Source organism: Phlebotomus papatasi, chromosome 2 (genome assembly GCF_024763615.1).
Source record: "Phlebotomus papatasi isolate M1 chromosome 2, Ppap_2.1, whole genome shotgun sequence".
In the NCBI taxonomy this organism is placed as follows: domain Eukaryota; kingdom Metazoa; phylum Arthropoda; class Insecta; order Diptera; family Psychodidae; genus Phlebotomus; species Phlebotomus papatasi.
The window spans coordinates 98,113,868-98,136,610 of record NC_077223.1 but is presented as its reverse complement, the minus strand read 5'-3'; the positions used below and the strand labels follow the sequence as shown (position 1 = coordinate 98,136,610).

Genomic DNA, 22,743 nt, shown 5'->3' with positions numbered 1-22,743 from the left:
TTTGCAAAGATGTGGAAACGTGACTATCTCACAGCACTTCAAAAGAGGAATAAGTGGTTTGCTGAATCTCCTAATCTCAAGATAGGAGATATCGTCACAATATACGAAGACAACGCCCCGCCCCTTTCATGGCCACTTGGAAGGATTATTGAAATTCATCCGGGACAGGACGGAAGAGTCAGAGTGGTCACTGTGCAAACCTCGAGAGGCGTTTATAAGCGTTCCATTCACAAACTCTCCAAATTGCCTGAAGAAGGATTATCACCTTCGTCCTAATTGAGTCCTACGGACATCAATTGTGGGGGGAGGATGTTACCGCCACCAGGTCAGTCGGGTGGCGATGTTTTTTGACGTCTTCTCTTTGTGTGCGTGTGTGGCACCGGGCGGGACTATCGACTGCCAAAGGGGTATAAAAGAGGGGAAAAAGAGAGTGGCTTCCTCTTTTTCCGTCAGTGACTTCATGATAAATTTAGTGCGATCAGTGTTATAAAAAATAAAATCTTTGCTTTTCGTAAATTAAAAAATAGTTTGCATGAAAAAAACAGGTGTCTCATTGTGTTGAGAAAACTGTGAATCACAAAAAAGGTGCATCTTAAGGGCAATTTTCTTCGTCTTTGTTCCTGAGAATCACGTTGCCGCTTCATCATAACCTCACTCTGCCTTCCGGAGGTCTCCAGAGATTGTGGTTTCGCGATCGCTTCTAGCCGGATTTACGGCTCTGAAGTTCCCTTTTTAACACCTGAATACATTTACAGGTACATATCATATTTTAAGAGGTTTTCTGAGGCCTGGATAGTTTAAAGTGGACATCGGGCTTAACCATCTGCCTTTTACAGGTACATATCATATTTTAAGAGGTTTTCTGAGGCCTGGATAGTTTAAAGTGGACATCGGGCTTAACCATCTGCCTTTTACAGGTAATTTGCATCCTCCTTTGTGTCCTCATTGACACCCTTTTTTTCACGAAATAGGTAATTATTTCATTTGAAAATTTCACGGACCCTTAACAATAAAGAGTAGCACTTAATTTAACTAAAATTATCCAGAAATATGAGATAAATGTTGAACAAAACGCATAAACAACAGTCACTTAATTTTGTTTTTGCATTGGAAAACATAGTCGATCTATGAAAAATTCGATGGTGAAAAGGTACATTTCTAATTTTTCAGAGAAATTAGAAAATGAAAAATTTTGAATATGAATGGATTTTCGCTTTATTTGGATCAAAATTAACTAAATAATGAAACTGTGGTATAGAAAATATATAAATATAATAATTTAGTACTGAATTTATCGTGGAAACAATGACGTTTCCATTTGGAGTAGCGAAAAATTTCCATTTGGAGCAGGTTTTGAATTAGCTTAATTTACCCTCGGAAAAATTGAGTCATTATGAAGCTTGGGATAGTGCGAAGCATGGGCACTTTCTCATATAAGAAACTAGTAGTTATTCTAAAACCCTGAAATATTGGTTACGCCTCCAAAAAACTCAATGTATAAAACATAAATTTGAAACCACAAAAATAGCAAAATTTGTCGTAAAAATTGAAGAAAGCGAAAATTGGCAATATACTACGCCAATTTATTTTGTCACACTTATTTGAATTTCTGTCCTCAGTGTTTTTTATATTTTGAATTTCAAATATAAAAAAAAACGGACAAATATTTGTGTTGTACATCTACGGGTACTGAACTGATGGCCAAATGACCCAAAATAATGACTAATCAGTTAAATATATTAATTATTGTTTATACCAATTTTTTATGAAAAAATGATTTAATTTATTAAGTCTCCGGTACAACTTTTAGATCGGAAAAATTTCATGAAATCAAAATCATCTCTTTCTCAAATGTTTTGCATATGTCTATCTCATTCTTTCGCACTCAAAATTGCATTGAACTAAATTTAATTTGGTGTGATGTTTAAAAGAAGAAGAAGAGTTCAAAATAATTGAATAGACACATGCAAATCGTTGGAGAAAGAAAACGGGATATGAATTTTGCTTTACATGAAATTTTCCTGATCTAAAAGGTGTGCCAGAGCTATAATAAAGGCTAAATTATAACCATGAAAATTTATTTTGTTGTAAGAATCTGAATCATTTTCAACCGCTTATCCTTAGTGGGATCGCCGTTATTCTACTCGTTCCGCGTAACTTAATTTCAGTAGTGGGCGTGGCTAAAAATATTTTTACCCAGATTGATCAATCTCTCAGAAAATCACAATCGATTTAAATTTTAAACACATAAAGTTAACATTTCTTTTTGCACTCAGGAAATTTAAGAAAAAAAATCATTTACGTCAGAGAGCAATTTAAATATTGTTTGCAAATAATAAGCTAAAATCTTCGAGTTACTACCTTGAAGAGATTATTATTCAAGCACTTTCTAAACTATAAAACGAACTATTATAAATTTACACAAGATCCCATTGACTTGACATGTGTAGGTGCAATTTTATTGAAGACATCCTGCTCCAAAATTGCAAACATCTCAAGCTCGTGGCATGAATAAAAGTGGCGCCCCAAGGCAATCATATGGCGTTTCAAAATCACCACTCATTAATCTCAATTTATCTTCATTATCTCAATTCTACTGATATCTGCCTTTAACTATTGCAAATTAATGTTTATTTTAACCATATATTTTTTATATATTAATCTTGCGTCATAGGCATTATCATTACTCAAAGATTACAATTTATCTTGCTGCAAAAATCGCATATACTACCACGAAAATGCCATTTTTCTGCTTTCAAAATTAGGCCAATGTAGATAATGAAACGTGTCAATTTTTATTCTATTTTAGCCATTTTAGCAATGATCCACTATTCCAGATATCCAACAGGAAGGAGCAATGTATACTGTATACAAAAGTACATTATATAGCTCTCTAGTTTGTTTGGTTTATTCAAATACTGTGGATATTTTTTTAGCTGCACGCTGAAAAATATTGAGAAACTCTTTTGCAAAATATCTCAAAGCTATTTTACCCTTGAAATATCTCAAAATTATCAACTGAAAGGTCAAAAACCTTCAAAAAAAGTCACCAAGAAATAACCAAAAACCTGAATTTCTTGCTTTCAAGTTCACAAAACCATAAGGTGTGATTCTTTTTGTAATTAATTTCAGACAATTGACTCATACACTGAGAGAAAAAAGAAATCTTAAAATTATATTTTTTGACGACTTAATTTTATTCTGCAAAAAAAGATTAAATTTTAAGCTAAAAGAATAAATTTTAATCTTTTCATTCATATCTCAGATTAGTTTTTAGTCGTTTTAGTCTTAAATTCAAATCTTTATTCGGAGACTTGTTTTTATTCTTTACTCTCTCTGAGAGAAAGAAACGAATATGTGCGCAGCAATGTGTCCGTGCTATGTGAGAGAGGGAGAAAAAGAATTGTGCTTCTTCAACGAGAAGGTCGGCCATTTTGACAGTGAACGCCAAGCCGTTAGCACAAGAGGTAAACAATTTTCCTTCTTTATTTTCCTTTTTTTATTTGCCTTTTTTTTTTAGGAAAAACGATCAAGGAGTGGATGAACATTATTGTGATATCTGTCAAGTGAAATTGAAGGTATTATGCGGGAATGGGGAGTTAGTGAGGACGGTGCAAAGCGTCTGTGAAAATGCGGCTCCATCAGGAAAAAACCTTTGGAAATACTAGACGCTGAAGCCCTCTCCAAAATGTTTAAAGCCGACCAATGCATTGGAGACATAATCGTCCTTAAATATCAGCTCAGGAAGTTGAGTAAAGAAAACGGGGTAAGTACAACACAAATGTGCTAACCGTCCTAAACTAACTTTTCCATTGGGGCGTTCGGGACGTCGACAAAGATATATTACGTGTCTTAATTCAAGATTAGTGCGTTTTTAGTGGAAATAGTTGTGAATTGTTTTTTTAGCTGAACTTTTATAGTTTCCGGACACAAGTTGTGTCACTTTTGATAAAGAATCTAAGCCTTTAGTTGGAAGGTTTCAATTCCCTGATGCAAATTGGATGATTAGTGATTGAGATTTAATTGGTATTATATCAGCTTTTGTGTTCTTGAATGCAATATGATTGAGTTTTTAGTGAATTTTATTAACTATATCGACAGCTCCATTCCATATTATTCTAAGTCAACTTAGATTACTCCGCGAGATTTCGTGGTCATCCAGCGTTCGGGTAACGAGATATTCATTTTTTTTAGAAAATTTATACCTGCAGTATAGGAAATCACCAACTTCAAATGGATCTCCTGAAAAGTTATCATATTCTCAGATAAAATAGTATGGAATGATAACGTCGATATTATCGACGTAGCTGGACATTTATGTATTTTCTGATACAAGTTATAGGTAATGTTTAATCAAGAACCTGAGCCTTTAGTGAATATATTTGGAGAGTTTGAATTTCAGGTTGCAAGTTGTTTGATTTTTGATTAGGAATTTTAGGCTTTAATTGGTATTACAGGAGTTTATGAGTTCCTGGATAAAAGATTGGTTAAATTTCCCACTGAATATCTTATTTTTGGCAATTGTCGTGTCGGTGTAGTTGGACTTTTGTGTTTCCGGATACAGGTTGGTTGATGTTTAATCCAGAACCTGAGCTCCTAAATAAATATATTTGGAAGGTTTGAATTTCGCAATGCAAAATGAATCTAAGGCTTGTTAAGTTATTTTAGGGTAAGGCATGTACAGTAATGTCTTCTGTTTCCCATCTCCCCCCCCCCCCTTAGTAGCACAAGGAGGAGAAGCATTTAGGAACCGCTGCCCTAGGTATTTTACAGTCTAAGCACTGTCTATATAGATGTCATACTTTGTATTTTTGAAGTATTTAATGACAGACTGATGATAATGAATGAAGAACATTAACTTTCACTTTGTGTATATGTATGCAAGAAGCGTTAAGAGTTCTAGGGCAACAGGAATATGATATAGGACTCTCCCATGGAATAAAATAGGTTTTCGGTATTATATAGATGCTTGAAAATTCCATTTATTTTATTGCATTATGTACTCTTGCCTATATTTAACGCATTTTTGCTTAAATCGGAAATATTTTTATCATTTCATAATTTTTTGCAAATTAGCTTTTTAATACTCAACACATTTGTTAGATATTTTTTAATGAAGTTTCAACTCTTTCAGATGATGATGGTTTTTAATACTGAAAACCCAACCGTCAGAGAAAAGGCATCATTTAAGCAATTTTGCTTGGATTGTTACTAGGGTCCTGTTCATCATGGCGATTGATTTTAAAGATAAATCCAGTTAGACACTATGAAGGAAATCTATGATCTCTTAACACCAGAAGGTAATACAATGACAATTTATTCGTCGTATTCATTTATCCTAAAATTCATTTTTTGTTGTTTCAGACTCACAAGCAGATTGTATCCTGCTTGTTTTGCTGGATACTTTAATTTTCTCAGACCGTGAGGATGATGGCAAGAAATTAAAAACGTTCAAGAAAGCAGTGAAAAAAATACTTATTTTCAATAAAAAATCTTAAAATTATGACTTATTTTTATTCATATTTATTCTTAAAATCAGTTGAAATAAATCTTGAAATTAATCTTTTGCAGTCTTAAATTTAATCTGCTAGCATCTAAAAAAAAGATTTAAAGTTATTCGAAAAAAATCTTATTTTCAGTTCCGACTTGATTTTATTCTTTACAGGACTAATATTAAGAATAAAAAAATCTTAATATTTTTTAAGCCCTAAAAAGACTTGAAATTATGAAGAAAAGATTAAATTTTAATCTTTTTTTTCTCTCAGTGTAGTATAGTCGAGAATTTCCTCATTTCCGCTACTTTCTTTACTTCTACTTATACTTAACATCAGCAAATATTGATTAATAGATTAAATATTGATGGCTTTTCTTATCATTCGACGAATATTACTAAACACAATTAAAAAAAAAACAGATTTCGCAGAACTGTCTGATTCTGGAGACTTATACATCCCATACATAAATGTCGTAAAATGTTCTTCAGACGCCGGAATTAAATACAAAGTGGTAACTCTTAATAGTGTGCGCCACAGAATTGCGCACTTACTATTCCCTCCATGAAATGAACAGAGCCTGACATTGTCTTATGACCCTGGTAATTCTCAGCTACGCATTAATTGATTTTCACACTGAAAATTGAACTCTTGCTCCCAAAATTGTCTTTCTTTTTAATTTCTTGTAATTTGACTCGCAAAATTTTACTTTACATATTTTTAAAATTTTAAACTATTGTCAATAATGTGAAAAGTCATATAGGGGAAGTGTGCCAAATTTCGGCCAGCTTCTAATTTCGGCCACTTTGAGTGTAATTTCGGCCATGGAAATAAATTAATTAAAATTATGTATGTTATCTTCGAATAGTCAATGAATTCATTTTGCTTTTAAATATTTATTCATTTTAGGATGTATTAACACAAATACCGTTAAATTTTAGGTATAATGCCCAGCGCACAATAACTTTTGTTTGTAAACATGTTTTCAAAATTTCCCATGAGAATGAGCGAGATGACTAGATCTAGATCTCACTCATTCTCATTGAAATGTCAAAAACATGTTTACCAAACAAAAGTTATTGTGCGTTAGGCATAATTTGAATTTAAATTGCGTTGTAAAAACTCAGTGTGAAAAGAGTCTTACAAAAAATGTGACAGATCGATTGTGTTTCTAGCAGTCTTACGATTTGTGGTGAAGTGCAAAAGGTTTTCCTTCGGTGTTTTTCATAAAAATTTATTAGTTTTCATTAAAGATTGTTTCTGTTTATCTAAATAGTAGGGTAAATTAAGCTAATTCAAAACCTGCTCCAAATGGAAATTTTTCGCTACTCCAAATGGAAACGTCATTGTCTTCATGATAAATACAGTACTAAATTATTATATTTATATATTTTCTATACCTCAGTTTCATCATTTAGTTAATTTTGCTCCAAATAAAGCGAAAATCCATTCATAATCACAAATTTTAATTTGTTAATTTCTCAGAAAAATTAAAAGTGTACCTTTTCACTATCGAATTTTTCATCAATCGACCATGTTTTCCAATGAAAAACACAATGAGGTGATTGTTGTTTATTCGTTTTGTTTAACATTTATGTCGTATTTCTAGACAATTTTAGTTAAATTAAGTGCTAATCTTTATTGTTAACGGTACGTGAAGTTTTCAAATGAAATAATTACCTATTTCGTGAATAAAAAGGGTTTTTCTGAAGTGTCTGCAAATGCTTCAATAGGAATCCCCGGAAATATGATTTTTTGGAGAGATTTTCTTATTGTTTTAGATGGGAAATGAGAAAAAAACCAGGAATAAGAACAAATTCTGCACTCAAGAGCAACTCAACAAGGTTTTAGAAGTCTGTCGTCGCGGTTTCACTTACACTGTCTGTCTCCAATTAGAAAATTTCCCTTGTCTCCATTTGGATTAATATGTTTCCAATAGAAGCATTTTACGCTCGCGTATTTTTCTTGTATTTAAGAAGTTTTCAAATTATATCTAAAGAATTTTCACTAAACAGTAACATTCTAGAAGAGTCAAGGAGCAAACTTATGCAATTCTTTTCAGAAAAAATATGAACTTAATGTGTTGAATCTTCTGTCAAAGTTAAAGCGTCTGGAAATGGTTTTGAATTAGGACATTTACCCTAAATCAATCTTTCAATTTCGAGTAAAATTTCCCATCTGGATCCTGTATTTCGCGTAGAAAAGTAGATACTTTGTGAGCGTCTCTCCGGTGCGGTGAGGTAGTGTTGCCTATTCCGGCAACATCTTTTGCTTTCCTAAATTTCTTATTCATTTTTTTGTTTTTTTTTTCAATTTCTGAGTTCTACAATGTCCAGAGAAAAAAAAACCATCGCTTCTATGAAAAAGATGATGTGCAAAAGGCCTTGGAAGAGTTCAGGAAGGGCAAATTGCTACGGGAATCTGCGCGTAAATTTGTGATGCTACTGTTCAGGTCTTCAGGACAAATTACACGGAAGATCTCAGGGCTTGTAGGTCATATAAACGTATTAAACTAAATATTAAACTCCGTTCTATTTTACGTTTTGAAATTTTCTATCCGTTGCTTCACAAAAAGTGGTCACAAACAAGGTGGCCGGTATTTCACTCAAAGTGGCCGGAATACTAATCAAAGCAATGTTCACATTTTTATTATTTTTTAAATATTTTAGGAAGTGATTTAAAGAAAACAAAGATGATAAACTAGTTTTCAAGGTTCCACACAACCCTCACGAAAAGGAAGTAACAAGAAATATCAATATGAATTAAAAATATTGCATTTCAAACTTAAGACTTTAGTGCTTATTTGCAACTATGCCGAAATTTGGCACACTTACCCTAAATGTTCTCGAAAATCACAGAGTTTTTTTTAGGGCCCAAAAGCATGATTAATGAATTTAAATATTCACCTAAAATGCGTCTACATGGATTTCAAGTTTTACGACATAAAATCGAAAGGAAACATAATTCGGCGAATTTTTAATAGTTTAAATTTAACCTGTTTTAACATAGAAAATCATTATATAGGGGGAAGGCTCATAATTTTGGACAGTGTGCTTATAAGCATCAATGTTCAAAGTTTGAAGTGCGATATTTTCAATACTAATTGACTTTTTGTTACACTCTTTTTTAGAAAATTGGCAAGCTATTTATCGTCTTTGTTTTTACTAAAATTATTTTTAGTACGTCAATTTGACTCAAATTTTGGACACCTTGGTTGTAAATTTGGACATTTTGGTTGGAATTTTGGACAGCCAATCCGCCTCAATAAGATACCCATTGTTCTCCATTTCAAGAACCTATCTCACGAAGTCCTCTTCCTGTTTATGTAAGAGAACCGTAGAATGTCACAAGAAGCCCGGAAACTTTCCAAATCATTCATTAACGTGAGTTGACTTCGGTACTCCAAGTGCGCGCGGATTCGCGCATTCCCTAGCCTTTCTAGGAATCTTACAAGGCTTTTCTCACTACATATCGTTTGTAGAAATGATGCTCTTTATTTCTCCAGGCATTTATATAACCTAGTCATCGCAGAAGCTAAAACTTCACGGAATTTCGAGAAAAAACAGCTGTCCAACATAAGAAGTACAGTCGAGTTCCTCAAATTTGAACTCCTCAAATTTGAACGACGGTTGAGTTCAAAATGTAAAATTTTAGGTTATGTGAAGAAATTTTTGCGTGGAGTCTGAATTAGAACTATTTATCTCTAGTGCTTTTTCATTATTATCGTATTATATTAACTTCCGCAACAAATTCCATATATTTCACAACAAATTACTTTGATATATTCTCTAAGGTTATTTTTCTTAATCTAGGGAAAGTGTATTTCACGTGAATTCCGTTAGGTTTTTGAAAATATTGTTCAAATTCTACTGTATCACCTCACAGGTCCGTTGAGAAAAAAGCCCATATTTCAACACGAAAAACGTAATTCACAAGACAAATCTCATTTGAGATCAAATCGGTCAAATAAAGAAATCACTATTAACATGAATCAACTCAATATTAATTGAATATTTAGTAATATCACTCAAGAAAAGCGAAGAAAAATTTTTAGTACTTTACCACAGCTAAATAAAACACGAAGTTTTGTCGTATTTCTCGTAAACAATTGCTCACAACGAGGTTTCAACAAAGCAATTTTAACTCAAATCTTATTCAAAATTTTACGAATTTAGTGTTCAAATCTTCCAAAAGGGACAAATATTTATTTAGATAGAATTCATTATTCATCAAATATTGAAATAAAAATCCATAATTTTAATCAATTTATTTTTAGTGTCCAATTTTACCCTCAGAGTGTCCGAATTTAGAATCTGTCCGAAATTATGAGCTCTTCCCCTTTTTCTAGTTAATATTTCAAAAAAACAGTTTTTTCTTGGTCATTGAACTCCATACTCTCTTGTTTACGTTTTTCTTCTCATGTAAATATGCAAATATTGTAAATGTCTCGTGCATCATGCTAGGTACTGTAAATGTTCAAAATATTTCTTTAGCATAAACCATTGATAAGATTTCGTGAATTTTTTTTGGCACATTCCATGAACAACTTTTGCTACGTGTTAATTTTTCCCTCCTGAAAGAAAATCTCTGTTGTTTTTTCCATTTATAGCTGCCCAATTATGAAATCTATATGATTTCTGGGGAATTTTCCACAGGCGGAAGAACATTTTCCTTCATTCAGCAGGAGCATTAATTCTCCGAATTTCGTCATTAGAGGCAAATCTACATCGTGATTTTGCCAGGTCATTGGCGACGTCGTCTGACCCTAAAATTAGATTTTGTTCTTCTAAGAACATCTCTGTGAGATCATTGGCTACGGATTAGTGTGGTGAATGCAGTGAAATCACCCACAAGTCCGTGCCAAGACCACGTTTTTCCTCTCCACACAATGCTTTTGGCGTGGGGATGCTATTGAGGTTATTTCAGCATTTTCCAGTCATGCATCACGTTTTCACATGCACCACCATCACGAGAAAACTTGAGTGATAGCCCCATTCCCCTTATCACATGTCCTGAGCCACCTGGACAGATGTGTGGGGATGATTTACAGTGCCACGAATGCGTACAACTTTTCTGAGGAATTATGAAATGCCGAGATAAAGGCCACATTTGCGCGTCACTGCGACACATTGAGTCAGCAGGAAAATGTGCGGAAAACCCCCTTTTTCCGGAAAAACTACAAATTATTGTTTGGTTGTTTTTTTTTTAAAGAAAATATGGAAGAAAAATTACATGTGAAGAACATCAGCACAATCATCTCCATTGAGGGGCATCTCTGTGGACTTCTGCACACGTTTAATACACAAAAAAAACACTAAGAATTTTCACGGAAAATCACAGGAATTTCCCCACAATCGCTCACAGCCATGCGGGGGCGATACACACGCTAGAAAAGCCACGCGTACTCCAAAATCCAAAAATCTTAACTTTTCAACACAAAAAACTTGTCCGGACCACCAGATTAGAGCATGAACTGTCTCAATGGATGTTCAGCATCTAATGGCAAACAAGGAAAAATGCCATGCTTTTACCTGTCTGTGTCAGAACTGGCTGAACTGTGCAGAGGATCGAACAATTGCGGCTTTCCGTGTGCCGACATTTTTATTGGACTACTGTGTTGGTGATGGCGTTTACACTATTTTGCGTTTGTATGCGTCCCACTTTTTTTCACACCAATGCCTCAAGTCATTATCGAAAAGGCCTAAATGACACAATTTCAATTGACAAATTCCCCCTTTCACACAATTATTTATAGATATTCTACATTTTACACACTATTTCACCCACAGCATACCACTAAACTGCCCACGAGGGTAGCAAATAGGTAAAACAATCACTTTTCCGACTACAAATCGGAATATTAATTGTAAACACACAGCTCTCTGAATAGGCCTTAATTCTAACAAATCGAATCATGGAGAAAATTGTAAACAAAAGCTGGAAGAGATAAAAATATTTGCAAAGTAATCAATAGCTGTTGTCTCCCCAATGATATCTTCTTTGGCAAGTTCATCTTATCGGTTTGATTAGTCTACCATTACTTAAAAAAATATTGATCCAGGATAAGATTGTAAGGTAACATAACCTCATTTGGTGGGATTAAATGGGTCCGGAAACGAGCTGGATACTCGAAATCTCTAGCGACTGCCTAATACAACATACATTATATTAGAGAGAATATATTTCTATTCTAGAAAAGAGATATCCAACCGGAAAAAGGTTCTGCTGAGGCATAACTTCGTCTGTATAGAAAGAATATAATTTTGATCCAAGGGGTATTTATTCTGGTGACGAGGAAGACTGGAAGACAAATAGATTGGCGATGAGGTTTTCAGGCTAAAGCTCTACGAGAAGTACAAGGATTAATTAAAATAACATCATCCCAATCTTCTGCTTTTCGCGAAGAATCAAGGAGTTAGTTTTGGTCCTTTCTTCAGCTGGAAATATTTTACAATTGTACTGATTCTACTCGACTAATGATTTAATTTTATCATCATTTTTATGAGAATTGTGATACTTGCATTCGCATTGTAAATTAGGTTTATGTTTGACCTTAATTTCCTTGTTTATTTTTAATACACAAGCCAGTTTTAATTACTTTTGAAATACCATTTGCATAGAAAATTTATAGAATATTTATTTTAAATTAATTTCTTAACAATTCTCTAAGAATTTTGCATTATTTAAAGTTTTCATCATGCTTTCAGGGTGAATGATGCTTACAAGAAATACATAGCAAGAATCCCAAGAATATTCGTTTTAAAAGGTGAAAAATTTTGTAATGTGAATATTATTTTTATTTTCCACAAAAATTAGAAATTCCATATTTCTACTCTCATTAAGTGTGTTTATTCTAAGTAGGAAAAACAATAGCGAACTTTAAATATTGAAAAAAATAAATAATAAATTTAATGAAATTTATTTTTGAAAATCTCTCTTGAAAAATGCAAGCTGAATTAATAAAATCCAATACGTTCAATCAGACCCATTTTGTTGTAAATTTGAAAAAGATACAGTATAATTATAAAAAATCTGAATTTGTATTTACTGAGCACTCCTTACTGAATGGAGAAATTTCCCACGACACATAAACCAAGAGCACACCTATGTATCCAGTAGAGTTTTCTCTGATAAGGCCATCAATATTTAACTTAGAAGTGAATTTTCGTTATCTCAAATGGCTTGTCAGAGGATTGATGTGTTGAAACTCCGGGGAATATTTGGGTTTTATCATGCTGATAAAGGTGCGTTTAGACAAGTACAGTTCAACTAGTCACAAAGAGTTGATCAAACTTTTCAACTCTGCCTAAAAAATGTGGGAAATCAACACTAGAAGGGTGATTAATATCTTAATAATAGTGCTCTTTGTGATCCTCTGGCTGTTGCTATTCTTCTCTCCTCGTTCCGTCATCCCGCACATTAGTCACAGTGAGAAAGAACAGGTGTTTGGTGGCAAAGGAGTTACATCTCATTGATTTTTATTGAGGGTATTATTTTTTTAAATTTTTTATTATCATATATTAATTGCCGCAAAAATTAATTGTCTGTGCATCGAATCAGCAGCAGTGTCCGTCGTGATGATGATGATCGGAAGATGAATGATTCCCACTAACATCAGCCTTTGAATTGCGCTCAACAACACCTTTATCCTGACTGTTCTGCTTGCAGAACTCAGACAGATCGCGTCGCATTGAGTAGGCATCTTCACCATCGGCATAGTATTTGGGCTCAATTTCGAGTATCTTAAAGCCCAGGGAATTTGTGTAGAGATTGAGCGCAGCCCTATTACTCTTGCGCACATGGAGGGACACGTACTGAGCATCAAAACACTCCACCATGGCCTTCGATGCCTGTTCATGACAATAAACACATCACTAAATTAACTTCATTTTCCACGAAGGGGAACTTTAGCAAATTTTTAGGAACTTAATCCTTAGTCTCTAGAGTGCATTAGTCACTAGTGACTATTTGCCAATTTTTTATTACTTTGACCACAATGATTTATTTTGTAAAAGAAATTTATATTGTGTAGGATCATGGTTAATTAATAAATTATATATTTTATGTTAACAGTAATTTTGAGATCAATTTTTCTCGAGACACATTATAAAAAAAAACTTAGAAAATTAATATATTTTTGTCTAAAAATTTTCGCGGTAGCGTGTGCCAAATTCCGGCCAGCTTGTAATTTCGGCCACATTTTTTGCTCCTCGAATCTCAATGAATTTTTAGTTTTTGTGTACTCTAGAAATAATACAATGCAAAAAAATAACAAAAAATTCGATTAGACGAACAAGATGATTTGAAAAAGACATTCAAAGAATTCCGGAAGGGCAAGGATCTATGAAAATGAAAGTGGCCGAAATAGGCCACCAATGTTATGTCAACATTTTTATTCATTTTAGAATGTATTAAGAAGTAATTTAGAGAAAATAAAGATGATAGACTGTCTAAAAGGTTCCAAGGAACACTCCTTACAAAAAAGTAACAAATAAATTCAATTTGTATTGAAAATATTACATTTCAAACTTGAGACTTTGGCGCTTGCATGCAACTATGCCGAAATTTGGCACACTTACCCTATATTCACCAGAAACATTCTAAAATTATGTTTCGCTGAAGCCAAAAAGTGATTTTTCTGACCCTCAATTTTGACACTCTCGTCTTTACAGGGATAATACCCTAGTCACCCTTACGATTTAAGCCGAGAGATGGCTTAACGTAATTATAATGAAAATAATGATTTGACTAAATTTCCATCATTTTCCTACTAACTTAGCCGTTTCTCAAAGCCAAGAGGCGGATTAATCAGAAACTGTAATTTGATCATTATTTTGCATATATACCTTAAGCCGTATCTCGTCTTAACTCTTTCGCGTCTTTAGGGTAATGTCATGAGTCGGGGAAAAAAGTTTTTTTTTGGGTATTTACATTAATTGAAATCTATCTGTTCGTGCACGACATCATAATAGAAGGATGTAAGATTCTTGGCTCATTTTCTCAAGACTCCAGTTATATTTCAATTAATGTAAATAGCCAAAAAGAAACTTTTTTCCCCGGGTCATATATGACCCTAAAGACGCGAAAGAGTTAAATCGTAAGTGTGTCTAGGCCATAAAGGAGATTCGAGCCTAGAACACTTACAACAAAGAGCAGAGCGCTCTCTTCAGGATCTTGCCTTGGAACGCTTTGCGATCGACTGCGAATATCTTGCTGAAATAGCGGAGGATCCAGACGTGGGCTGCCGTCTTATCCTATGCCCGCGGCCCCGATTAAGAGAAGCGGTTGGAAATGAATGACTAAACTCACTAAGGCGGTCTTTAGACTAGAGGTTTAAGTCAGTTCTCGAAATTCTCAATTAATTAAATAGCAATTTTTTTTTAAAAAAATTTCCAAAAAATCCTGATTGATAAGTAATTAGAGTAGGGGAGACTGGGGTAAAAGTCACAAATTGAAAATTTGTAAATTCAATATCTTCTAAGATTTCTTTGCAACAGATATCAATTTTTACCTATATATTTTCTAAAATTTATGCACTGGTAAGTATTTTCTAAATGATTTGGATTCTTTGAATATGAAACCACTATCTATTTTAGAATTTTTCAAAGATTCTTTTCTCCAGAAATCTTTTTATTAAAAATGACCAACCACTTGGGGTAAAAAGTAACAAAAGGTATGGAGCAAAAAGTAACAAAGACCGAAACAATTTCTGACATCTCACGGCGAGAAGAAACATCATTTCCACATCTCGCAGCTTTTTGTTTTCATTGGCCAAACGATTAGCAATCTCTTATGTGTTTTTTTTTTAAATAGCTTGAAAAGCGCTTTTCTCGTTCAGATAGAGAAAACTGTGTTTTAAAAAGATAAAGAGGAATAAATTTCCTATGAAAATATGTCAACAAGCTATTTTTTTTAATTTACGAAAGCTCGTAATAAAGCAAATCAAAATGTGATAATATCCCATACCTGGTAATATTTGCCTCAGCATTTTTGAGAATGGTCACAAAATTACCTTTCAGAAAACAGCTCGATAAATGTATTTCCTTATAAAATAGAGGAAAATTACTTTTACAAAGTTGTAGAGCAGTAAATTTCTTATAAAACTGCACTAATTAGAAATTTCTGGGGCCCTAGGGTAGCTTATAAAAAAAATAAAATATCCGTTTTGTTACTTTTTGCCCCAGTCTCCCCTAGTTTTTAGTAAGTGTACCATATTCCGGTCAGCTTGCAATTTCGGCCATATTTTTTGTTCCTCAAATTTCAATGAACTTTTAGTTTTTGCATATTCTATAGATTTTCATGAAAGATCTTATAATGTTAAGAAAACTTAAATAATGTCTCTGCGAATTTGGAAATTTTTTGCTACGAAAAAAGTGATTGAACAGAATTCTGTTCGCTTGGTACGTAATCCCAAGAATTGTGTTTATGCACAGAGAGCGACAATCAGAACAAGTGATTCCCAACCACAATTTTAACCCAAGTAGAGACCGGAAAAAATCCTGTCTCCACCCGGGATCGAACTGGGGTCTTTTCGCTGTCTAGGCGAATGCTCTACCAACTGAGCTATGGGGACACACTGGCATGATACCGTTGGCAAGACTTGTGGTACGAGTCGAAAACGAGTTGAAGTGCACGTTGGCAATTAATTTTTTGCTACGTTTCAAAAGTTCTAGCCATGTTTTTTTTAGATTTTTAGATTCTTTTACGTATTTATAGAAAGGTTTTCTCGATTCTTAAATGCAATTTTGGATCCAAAAGAAATATTTCTAATTTTCTGGAAACGTTTTCAACATTTTGTTGTTGGGAGTATTTTTGTATTTCCAGAATTCATCGGAACTAACTCGGTCCTTAAATTAGCAATTCTCATAATGCTAAAATACGCGTTTACACGAACTGCTGATCTACTTGAGACGCCTTAGCGCAATTATATTCGCAATTAATGATTAAACTATTTTTCCATAACTTCCCACTAAGCCGTCTCTCGGCTTAAGTCGTAAGTCTGTCTAGGGCATAAGTTACGATAATTACTGATCCAAACGACAAATTGTTTCCGTATTTTTAGTAACGTTTGTTTCACAACTATTTTATCATTTTTAAAAATGTTTTTTTGGTCAAATTGTTTTGTTTCTACAACGATCGCTCCTTTTATGATTTGTGTTCAAGCACTGCGAATTTTTGTTTACCTACTCTCAAAAAGCAGGTAGAAAATAATAGAACTTTTCATGGTCACAAAAATACTTTTTAGATGAGTAAAAATTTAGAATAAACGAAATTGAAACGGGGAAAAACTGGCAAAAGGGATTGATCCTATTTCAGAAAAAAGATAAAATTTCACTCACTTGATTCATAAGTTTCTGTGCTAGACCAAGACGACGGTAGGACCTCTTTACGGCGAGAGATGTGATATGTCCGTGTTTACTTTCCTCGCCCGGATCTGGTTCTTCCATCTTTGCCAGCACATACCCAACAATATTCCCTTTGTCATCCTCGGCCACATAACTGAGCTGGGGCCATGTGAGTCCGTGATAGAAGTAGTATTTCATCTGATAGTTCTCCGGCAGACACAGCAAATTGCAGTGCTGCATATTCATGAGATCTTCAGGCTTTGCACAGCGAATATTCATCGTTAATATTGGGCTATTTAGTCTTTCCGGAGACGCTTGGTCTTTGTTCGTCCTTTGGTCTCTGAATTTGTGGGTGAGTCTATTGCACCCAAGATTTCACGCACGAGCTTGAAGCGTGATAAGAAGAGCTTCCAAACCAAGTACCAACCTGAAAAAAAACAAAGGCATTGATAAGAGTAAACAAAGCAGGCTAATCCACGAGTGCAATTCATTTACCAGCAAGAGCCACAAAAACAACTACCCCGAGAAAAGCTAAACATGAGAGAGCTGTGAGAAAGTATTTCTGTATTTCCATTTGGATGGCTCTTCTATCGATTTAAGATGTATTTCGAGCAGTCCATTTAATTGCACGTTATCACAAGCGTTAAGCAACTCTATTCTCAAATGTTGAGAAATTAAAACAAAGCAATACAAAAGTATAAATAACAAAATTATCGCGATATATTTTTCTCCCTTTGATGTGTATAAAAAAAGAATTTCACTTGTCAGGATGACATTTACTGAGGCGATTTTGAGGTTATGTCGGAGAAAAATGCTATTTTTAGCCAATATATCAAACATAAATTGATTTCTATGATGTTAAAAGAATTTTTAAAAACTCTACTAACCTTTTGTGTAGTTTTATTACACGAAAAACACAAAATTATTGAGATAGCACTTGAAAAAACACGCTGTTCTCATTTATCGAGCCGATGCAATTTCGTTTCGACAATCCATATGATGTTATGAGCAAAAGGCCTATTCATTTTCGAAATTCCATTTTATTCAGGGGAAGTAGGGGAACTTTGGAGGAAAGATCCAACGATTTTCTCTACACAATAAAATCAATAAATTTCTACTCATCCTCCTCAGCCTCAAATAAATGATCCAATTTGAGTTCTTTTCCTCGTTCTGAAGACTTTGTATGGCTGGTCTTCTTTTTCTCACGCTTTGGCGCCTGTCCAACAACATATTCTGGCATGACAACCTTTGAGGAGCGGAATGTAGGGCCTCCATCTTCAGGAGCAGTGTCCTCTCTCCTCTTATCTTCCACTATCTTCTTCAATTTAGCGGATTTCCTAAACACAACTTTGTCTGGAGCTTCTTCAGATATCTCTGTGTCTTCTTCCATCTTCTCATGCTTCCGGCGTTGCTCGGCTTCTGCCAGGAAGGCCAAAGCTGCTGCTGTGTTTGTGTGATCAGAAGTATCTACATCGTCCAGGGAGTATTTCGTCCACTTGTGAGGGTGCACCTGCGCAACAGGAGTAGAATCTCTGGTTTTGACTTGGCCAATCCCACTCAACGATTTACCTGATAATCCGGACGCTGTCGAGGTCTCAAGCACTGTGATATAGGTGCTTCCGGACGCTTGAATATACTCTCACGTCCCCGGAACTTCATAACATGTCGCGTTTCTTCTTTTTTGTCCACTTTTGGTCGCCCCAGTGACTGTCTATTCCGTTCACTTGTTGAGTCACTCTGTTCAAGAATTGTGCCTTTAATTGCCTTCTCAGCTGTATTGAGAGAGTCAAAGAGAAGTTTCCGGCGATTTTCAAAATGAGACCCTCCCGAATTGTCCATGTTTTTCACTAAAAACTGCGTATCTTTGTTTGTTTACAAAATGCTCATTTGACAGAATTGTATTTACGAAAACAGCCACACCGAGGCGCTGTATTCGTTTTTTAGAGAAATTTGTTTTTGGGTATTTTCCTTGTTTTAAAATTCTAAGAACAGTATTTTGTCTACTCTAATCAATTTTCCCAAAGAATAGTAGTAAACTTTATTAAATATGCAAAAATATTGGAAATTTTATTCAGATTTCAAGAAAAAATACAAAATTTCCCAATTTGTAACGGTCAAGCGATTCAAACCAATTTCGCCACCGGGCGGTTTTTTGGCATTTAAACATAACCTAAAAATACCAGACCCGGCGGAATAAGTTTGTTTACGATAATTTTTTAGTGAATAAATTAAATAAAAATGAGCCTTCTGGAGAAAAAATGGCCAAATTCCCAAAGACCACAGAAGAGAAATTGGACGTGGGATGAAACAAAGTGTTTGCTGGATAAAATGATTATTAACATGAATGATAAGCCTTACGACAAGAAGCTCTTCAAGTCAAGAGAGATGCTGCTCAAGCTGGAGCGCCAATTGCAGGCTCAGGGAATACGCCGCGATTCTTACCAAATTGCCATTAAGATTAAGAATATGAGAAAGGTATTTTTCACAGCAATATCGACACCACCGGATCAGTATCACAAAAGGGAAGATTTTATGGAGGAAATGAGGGAGGTTTTTGATCCCCTTTACGAGTATCCAGGAATAAATCGCCGTAAGAAAAATTATCTCGTAAATTTACGTAGAAATGCCAGATCTCTCTTTTTGCAGAAGATGATCCTCTGGAGTTCAAAAAGGAGGAGGACATTGATGATTCATCAGATCATGGAGATCCCTTTGAAAATACAGAAATGACATCGTTTGATGATACAGCAGAAGATCAAGACAAACCCATTTCAGCGGCAGCAGACAGCTTTCCGGAATCCACAGCTCCTGGATCAAGTAAATTCCAGTCAGCTGACTCAGGCTCTCGAAAGAGAAAGAGAAGGGATGAACCGAGTGACCTAATTCTGGCTACAAAGATGCTTATAGATGCCCAGAGACAACTCTTTGAGGAACAAGCTCGAAGGGATCAGGAAGAAGCTGAGAAGGACCGTGAACTACTTAGAAGTTTACTTAACAAACTTTCCAAATAAATATTAGTATCTTCTGCCATAGCATTTTAATCAAGGATTTTGAAAATTCCTCTTTTGGGATCCTTTTCTGCATTTTGAAGAACTCAAAAATTTGAAGACATCGGCCTTTGAAGCTTGAATATTGATGGTCGATCAAAAATTGATCTTTCAGGATATCACCATTTAAACTCAGAAAGGATTCCCATTCACTTTGCATCCCAGTTCTCGCCTATTATACCTACATTCCTTATATTCACCTCCTTAGCTTTTATTGATATTCGGAGAAACTCCAAAGTTATATTCCTAAGAAAGAAAATATTTTTTGGGAGCGCAATCTAAAGATAAGATTTTAAAATCTTACCTCATTTTTTCCCGGAGATTCCTTCTACGCCGACGTTGGATTATCCTATTTCTCAAAGCCAATAGAATAGTAATCTCTTCCTTGTTCAGTTCATTCATTTACTAATTTCCTTAGATAAATCAATGCCTGTTAATACAATTTTAAATGAAAACGATATTAATTCTCACAGTTTGTATATAAACAAATAATTTTGACAGCTCTTAAATTAGGTTTCGAAATTTCATGAAATTTTAAAATTTCTCGGAAGTTTTGGCAATGAAATTTACAGTAGAGGTAGAGTGTCTCGCTAGCCATATTTGGTTCCAGATTTGACACTTGGGTCGCACTGTCATTTTTTTAAATTATCAACGACTTTTAGTATTGAAATTGCTCGACGGCTTCCACTTTCTTTGCGATTGTGGTACTTGTCCTCGCTCTCTTCATTATGAATCACAATTATCACAATTACTCAATAAAGTTTGCCAAAAATATTAAAATAATTATGACAACATTGCATGTCGCGTACTAAAAAACATAACCTAACTTAAAAGCAGTGTTTTGAAATCAACGGTCGATAAATTGTGGACTATAGAGCGATGGCCTATATAGCGAGACTCTACTGTATTGAAATAAAATGTCCTACAGGGTGTATCAGGATTATACAATTTAACCGAAAAAAAACACGCGAACGCGAAACACCCAGAAATTTTGCATACGCGCAGAATATATTTTTTCAAATAAGTTACTAAAACGCCTTAATTTATACAAAACTTTTTAGTGTCAATTTTTTGACCGATTTAGAGCGGTTTTTCATAAAAAGGGGTGGCAAAGCGTCCCAGGCTTTGCGAAATGCTCGAACTCGATATTTAGATGCTACCTAAAAAGTATTTTCGCATAATTTACCGGTTTTCAAACGATTTGAACCGATTCATCACTCAAAAGATCCCCAGAATGCCCAGAATAGTTTTAAAAGTAATAGAATTGATTTCAGATAAAAATTAGTTATTATGCTATGAATCGGTTCCTTACCGGTTCAGTACCGATTAGAACCGGTTCAGTTTTATAGGAAACTCCGAGACCATTGCAACGAGCGCAAACACGATACCATTTTGTTGAAAAATGCGTTCTCTGTCTTAAACCTTGACCTTGAAAAATCGTTATTAGGAATGATTCAACGGTATTTTTGTCTAAAGGCGAAATATCCGCGTGGGTAATCTCTAAAACATTTCCAAAAATGAAAAAAATCGCACGACGCGTTTTCGAGCAAACCCAAAAAACATGATTTTGGAGGGGAAGGGGAGGAGTTGGGGAAAATGAGGGGCGTGTTAACGGTCCTTGGATCGACTTATGAGGGGTCCCCCCGGTCCCCCGAAGGTCTCAAGTCGCTATCTCTAACCGTTTGGCCTCTACAGCTGGTGAGAGCCGGACGGACAGACGGACAAACAGCGTGACGCCAAAAAACTCGAAACTTCAGATTTCCAAAATTCTACCAAAATACGACCCCTTGGCAAAATATAATTGAAAATCGAGGGATTATATACTACTCTCTCCGTGGAGTTCGTACAGTAAAAAATGTTTGTTCGCCTTTGGTTATGCACATGCACACACGATTATGCAAGTATTCCTACCATTTGGGAACCAAAATGTGAAATAATTTTTGAAATACCTCCAAATTTATGCTATTTTTTTACACGGTAAATTTGAAAATTATTTCTTAGACCGGGGGTCCCGGGATTATGCAAATACATTTATGCGTCATTGCATTAAGAACAGATTTTTGTGAAATTATTTTTCAAAATGTCAATGCGTATGCAATTTTTTGAGGAAATATATTCAAAATACGTAAAGTGAGCTGTTGGCGCTGAAAATAACCCAAAGGAATTCGTTAGTTAAATCAGCATTTGTCGTAACTCCCTTTTGACAACTTTTCAGGAGTCTAAATTTGCGGTTCAGCTTTATTTTTCTTGAAAATGAGACTCTGAATGAGAAACTTGTGAATAAAAATAAAGAAAATAATACTAATAAACTGTAAATTAATTCAGGAAAATATTTATAAAATAGCTGATATATAGAGAGATATGTGAAAAGAAACACAATAAGATTTTATCGTAACTTCCATCGTTTATAAAGCCGTAACTTTCATTGCATGGAGATTCCGGAAGTTACGATTAATTTGCCAAAAATGAAAAATATCAATTTGAACTCTTTGAACTGAAATTAAGCTAAAGAAGTTTTTGCAAAGCTGATTGCAGAAAATAGTATGAAAATTTGTCGTAAGTTCACCAAAAATGGAATTTACGACAAATATGCTGTTACATTTTTATTAAATTAGGGCTCTTACATTAATTTTTAATTAAAATAATTTTTTATTAGAGTTATAAAAGTTTCTTTTTCTCAAGCAAGTTTAATAAACAAAATTACGCAGATTCCAAATGTATATAACATTTTTTATGTTAAGTCCATCCAAAACTCAAATATTTAAAAAGAAAATACCCTTTTTTATGAAAATACCTGCAATTCGTCCAGCAACTTTGGATTTTTTAATTCCAAATCGGATTTACAGTTATTTCTTGTTG

The 22,743-nt window shown here is 34.4% G+C and overlaps 4 protein-coding genes across 5 annotated transcripts in view; 1 reads left to right on the top strand and 3 right to left on the bottom strand.

The window, feature by feature from the left end:
* LOC129800328 (uridine-cytidine kinase-like 1) overlaps positions 1–11,532 on the bottom strand; it is a 33,160-nt gene extending 21,628 nt beyond the window's left edge. The window contains exon 1 of one of the 2 annotated variants that reach the window (XM_055844643.1): positions 11,024–11,532. In XM_055844643.1, coding sequence (XP_055700618.1) covers positions 11,024–11,091 — 68 coding nt within the window. In that variant the 5' untranslated portion in view covers positions 11,092–11,532. Of the gene's footprint in view, positions 1–10,724 lie in introns of both variants that reach the window. The other variant, XM_055844644.1, reaches the window with a different exon arrangement.
* A 1,405-nt stretch (positions 11,533–12,937) lies between these two features.
* LOC129800346 (N-alpha-acetyltransferase daf-31) lies at positions 12,938–17,210 on the bottom strand. Its single transcript, XM_055844670.1, has 2 exons — positions 16,832–17,210; positions 12,938–13,342 (listed from the first exon to the last, which is right to left on the bottom strand). Exons 1-2 carry the CDS (start codon positions 17,114–17,116, stop codon positions 13,049–13,051), a joined length of 579 nt encoding a protein of 192 aa, XP_055700645.1. The 5' UTR covers positions 17,117–17,210; the 3' UTR covers positions 12,938–13,048.
* Positions 17,211–17,857: 647 nt separating this feature from the next.
* LOC129800340 (protein TSSC4) lies at positions 17,858–18,736 on the bottom strand. The gene is made up of 2 exons (XM_055844660.1): positions 18,407–18,736; positions 17,858–18,347 (listed from the first exon to the last, which is right to left on the bottom strand). Exons 1-2 carry the CDS (start codon positions 18,674–18,676, stop codon positions 17,952–17,954), a joined length of 666 nt encoding a protein of 221 aa, XP_055700635.1. The 5' UTR covers positions 18,677–18,736; the 3' UTR covers positions 17,858–17,951.
* A 268-nt stretch (positions 18,737–19,004) lies between these two features.
* On the top strand, positions 19,005–19,864 carry LOC129800339 (uncharacterized). The gene is made up of 2 exons (XM_055844658.1): positions 19,005–19,427; positions 19,484–19,864. The coding sequence occupies exons 1-2, from the start codon at positions 19,076–19,078 to the stop codon at positions 19,846–19,848; spliced, it is 717 nt and encodes a 238-aa protein (XP_055700633.1). The 5' UTR covers positions 19,005–19,075; the 3' UTR covers positions 19,849–19,864.
* Positions 19,865–22,743: the final 2,879 nt, after the last annotated feature.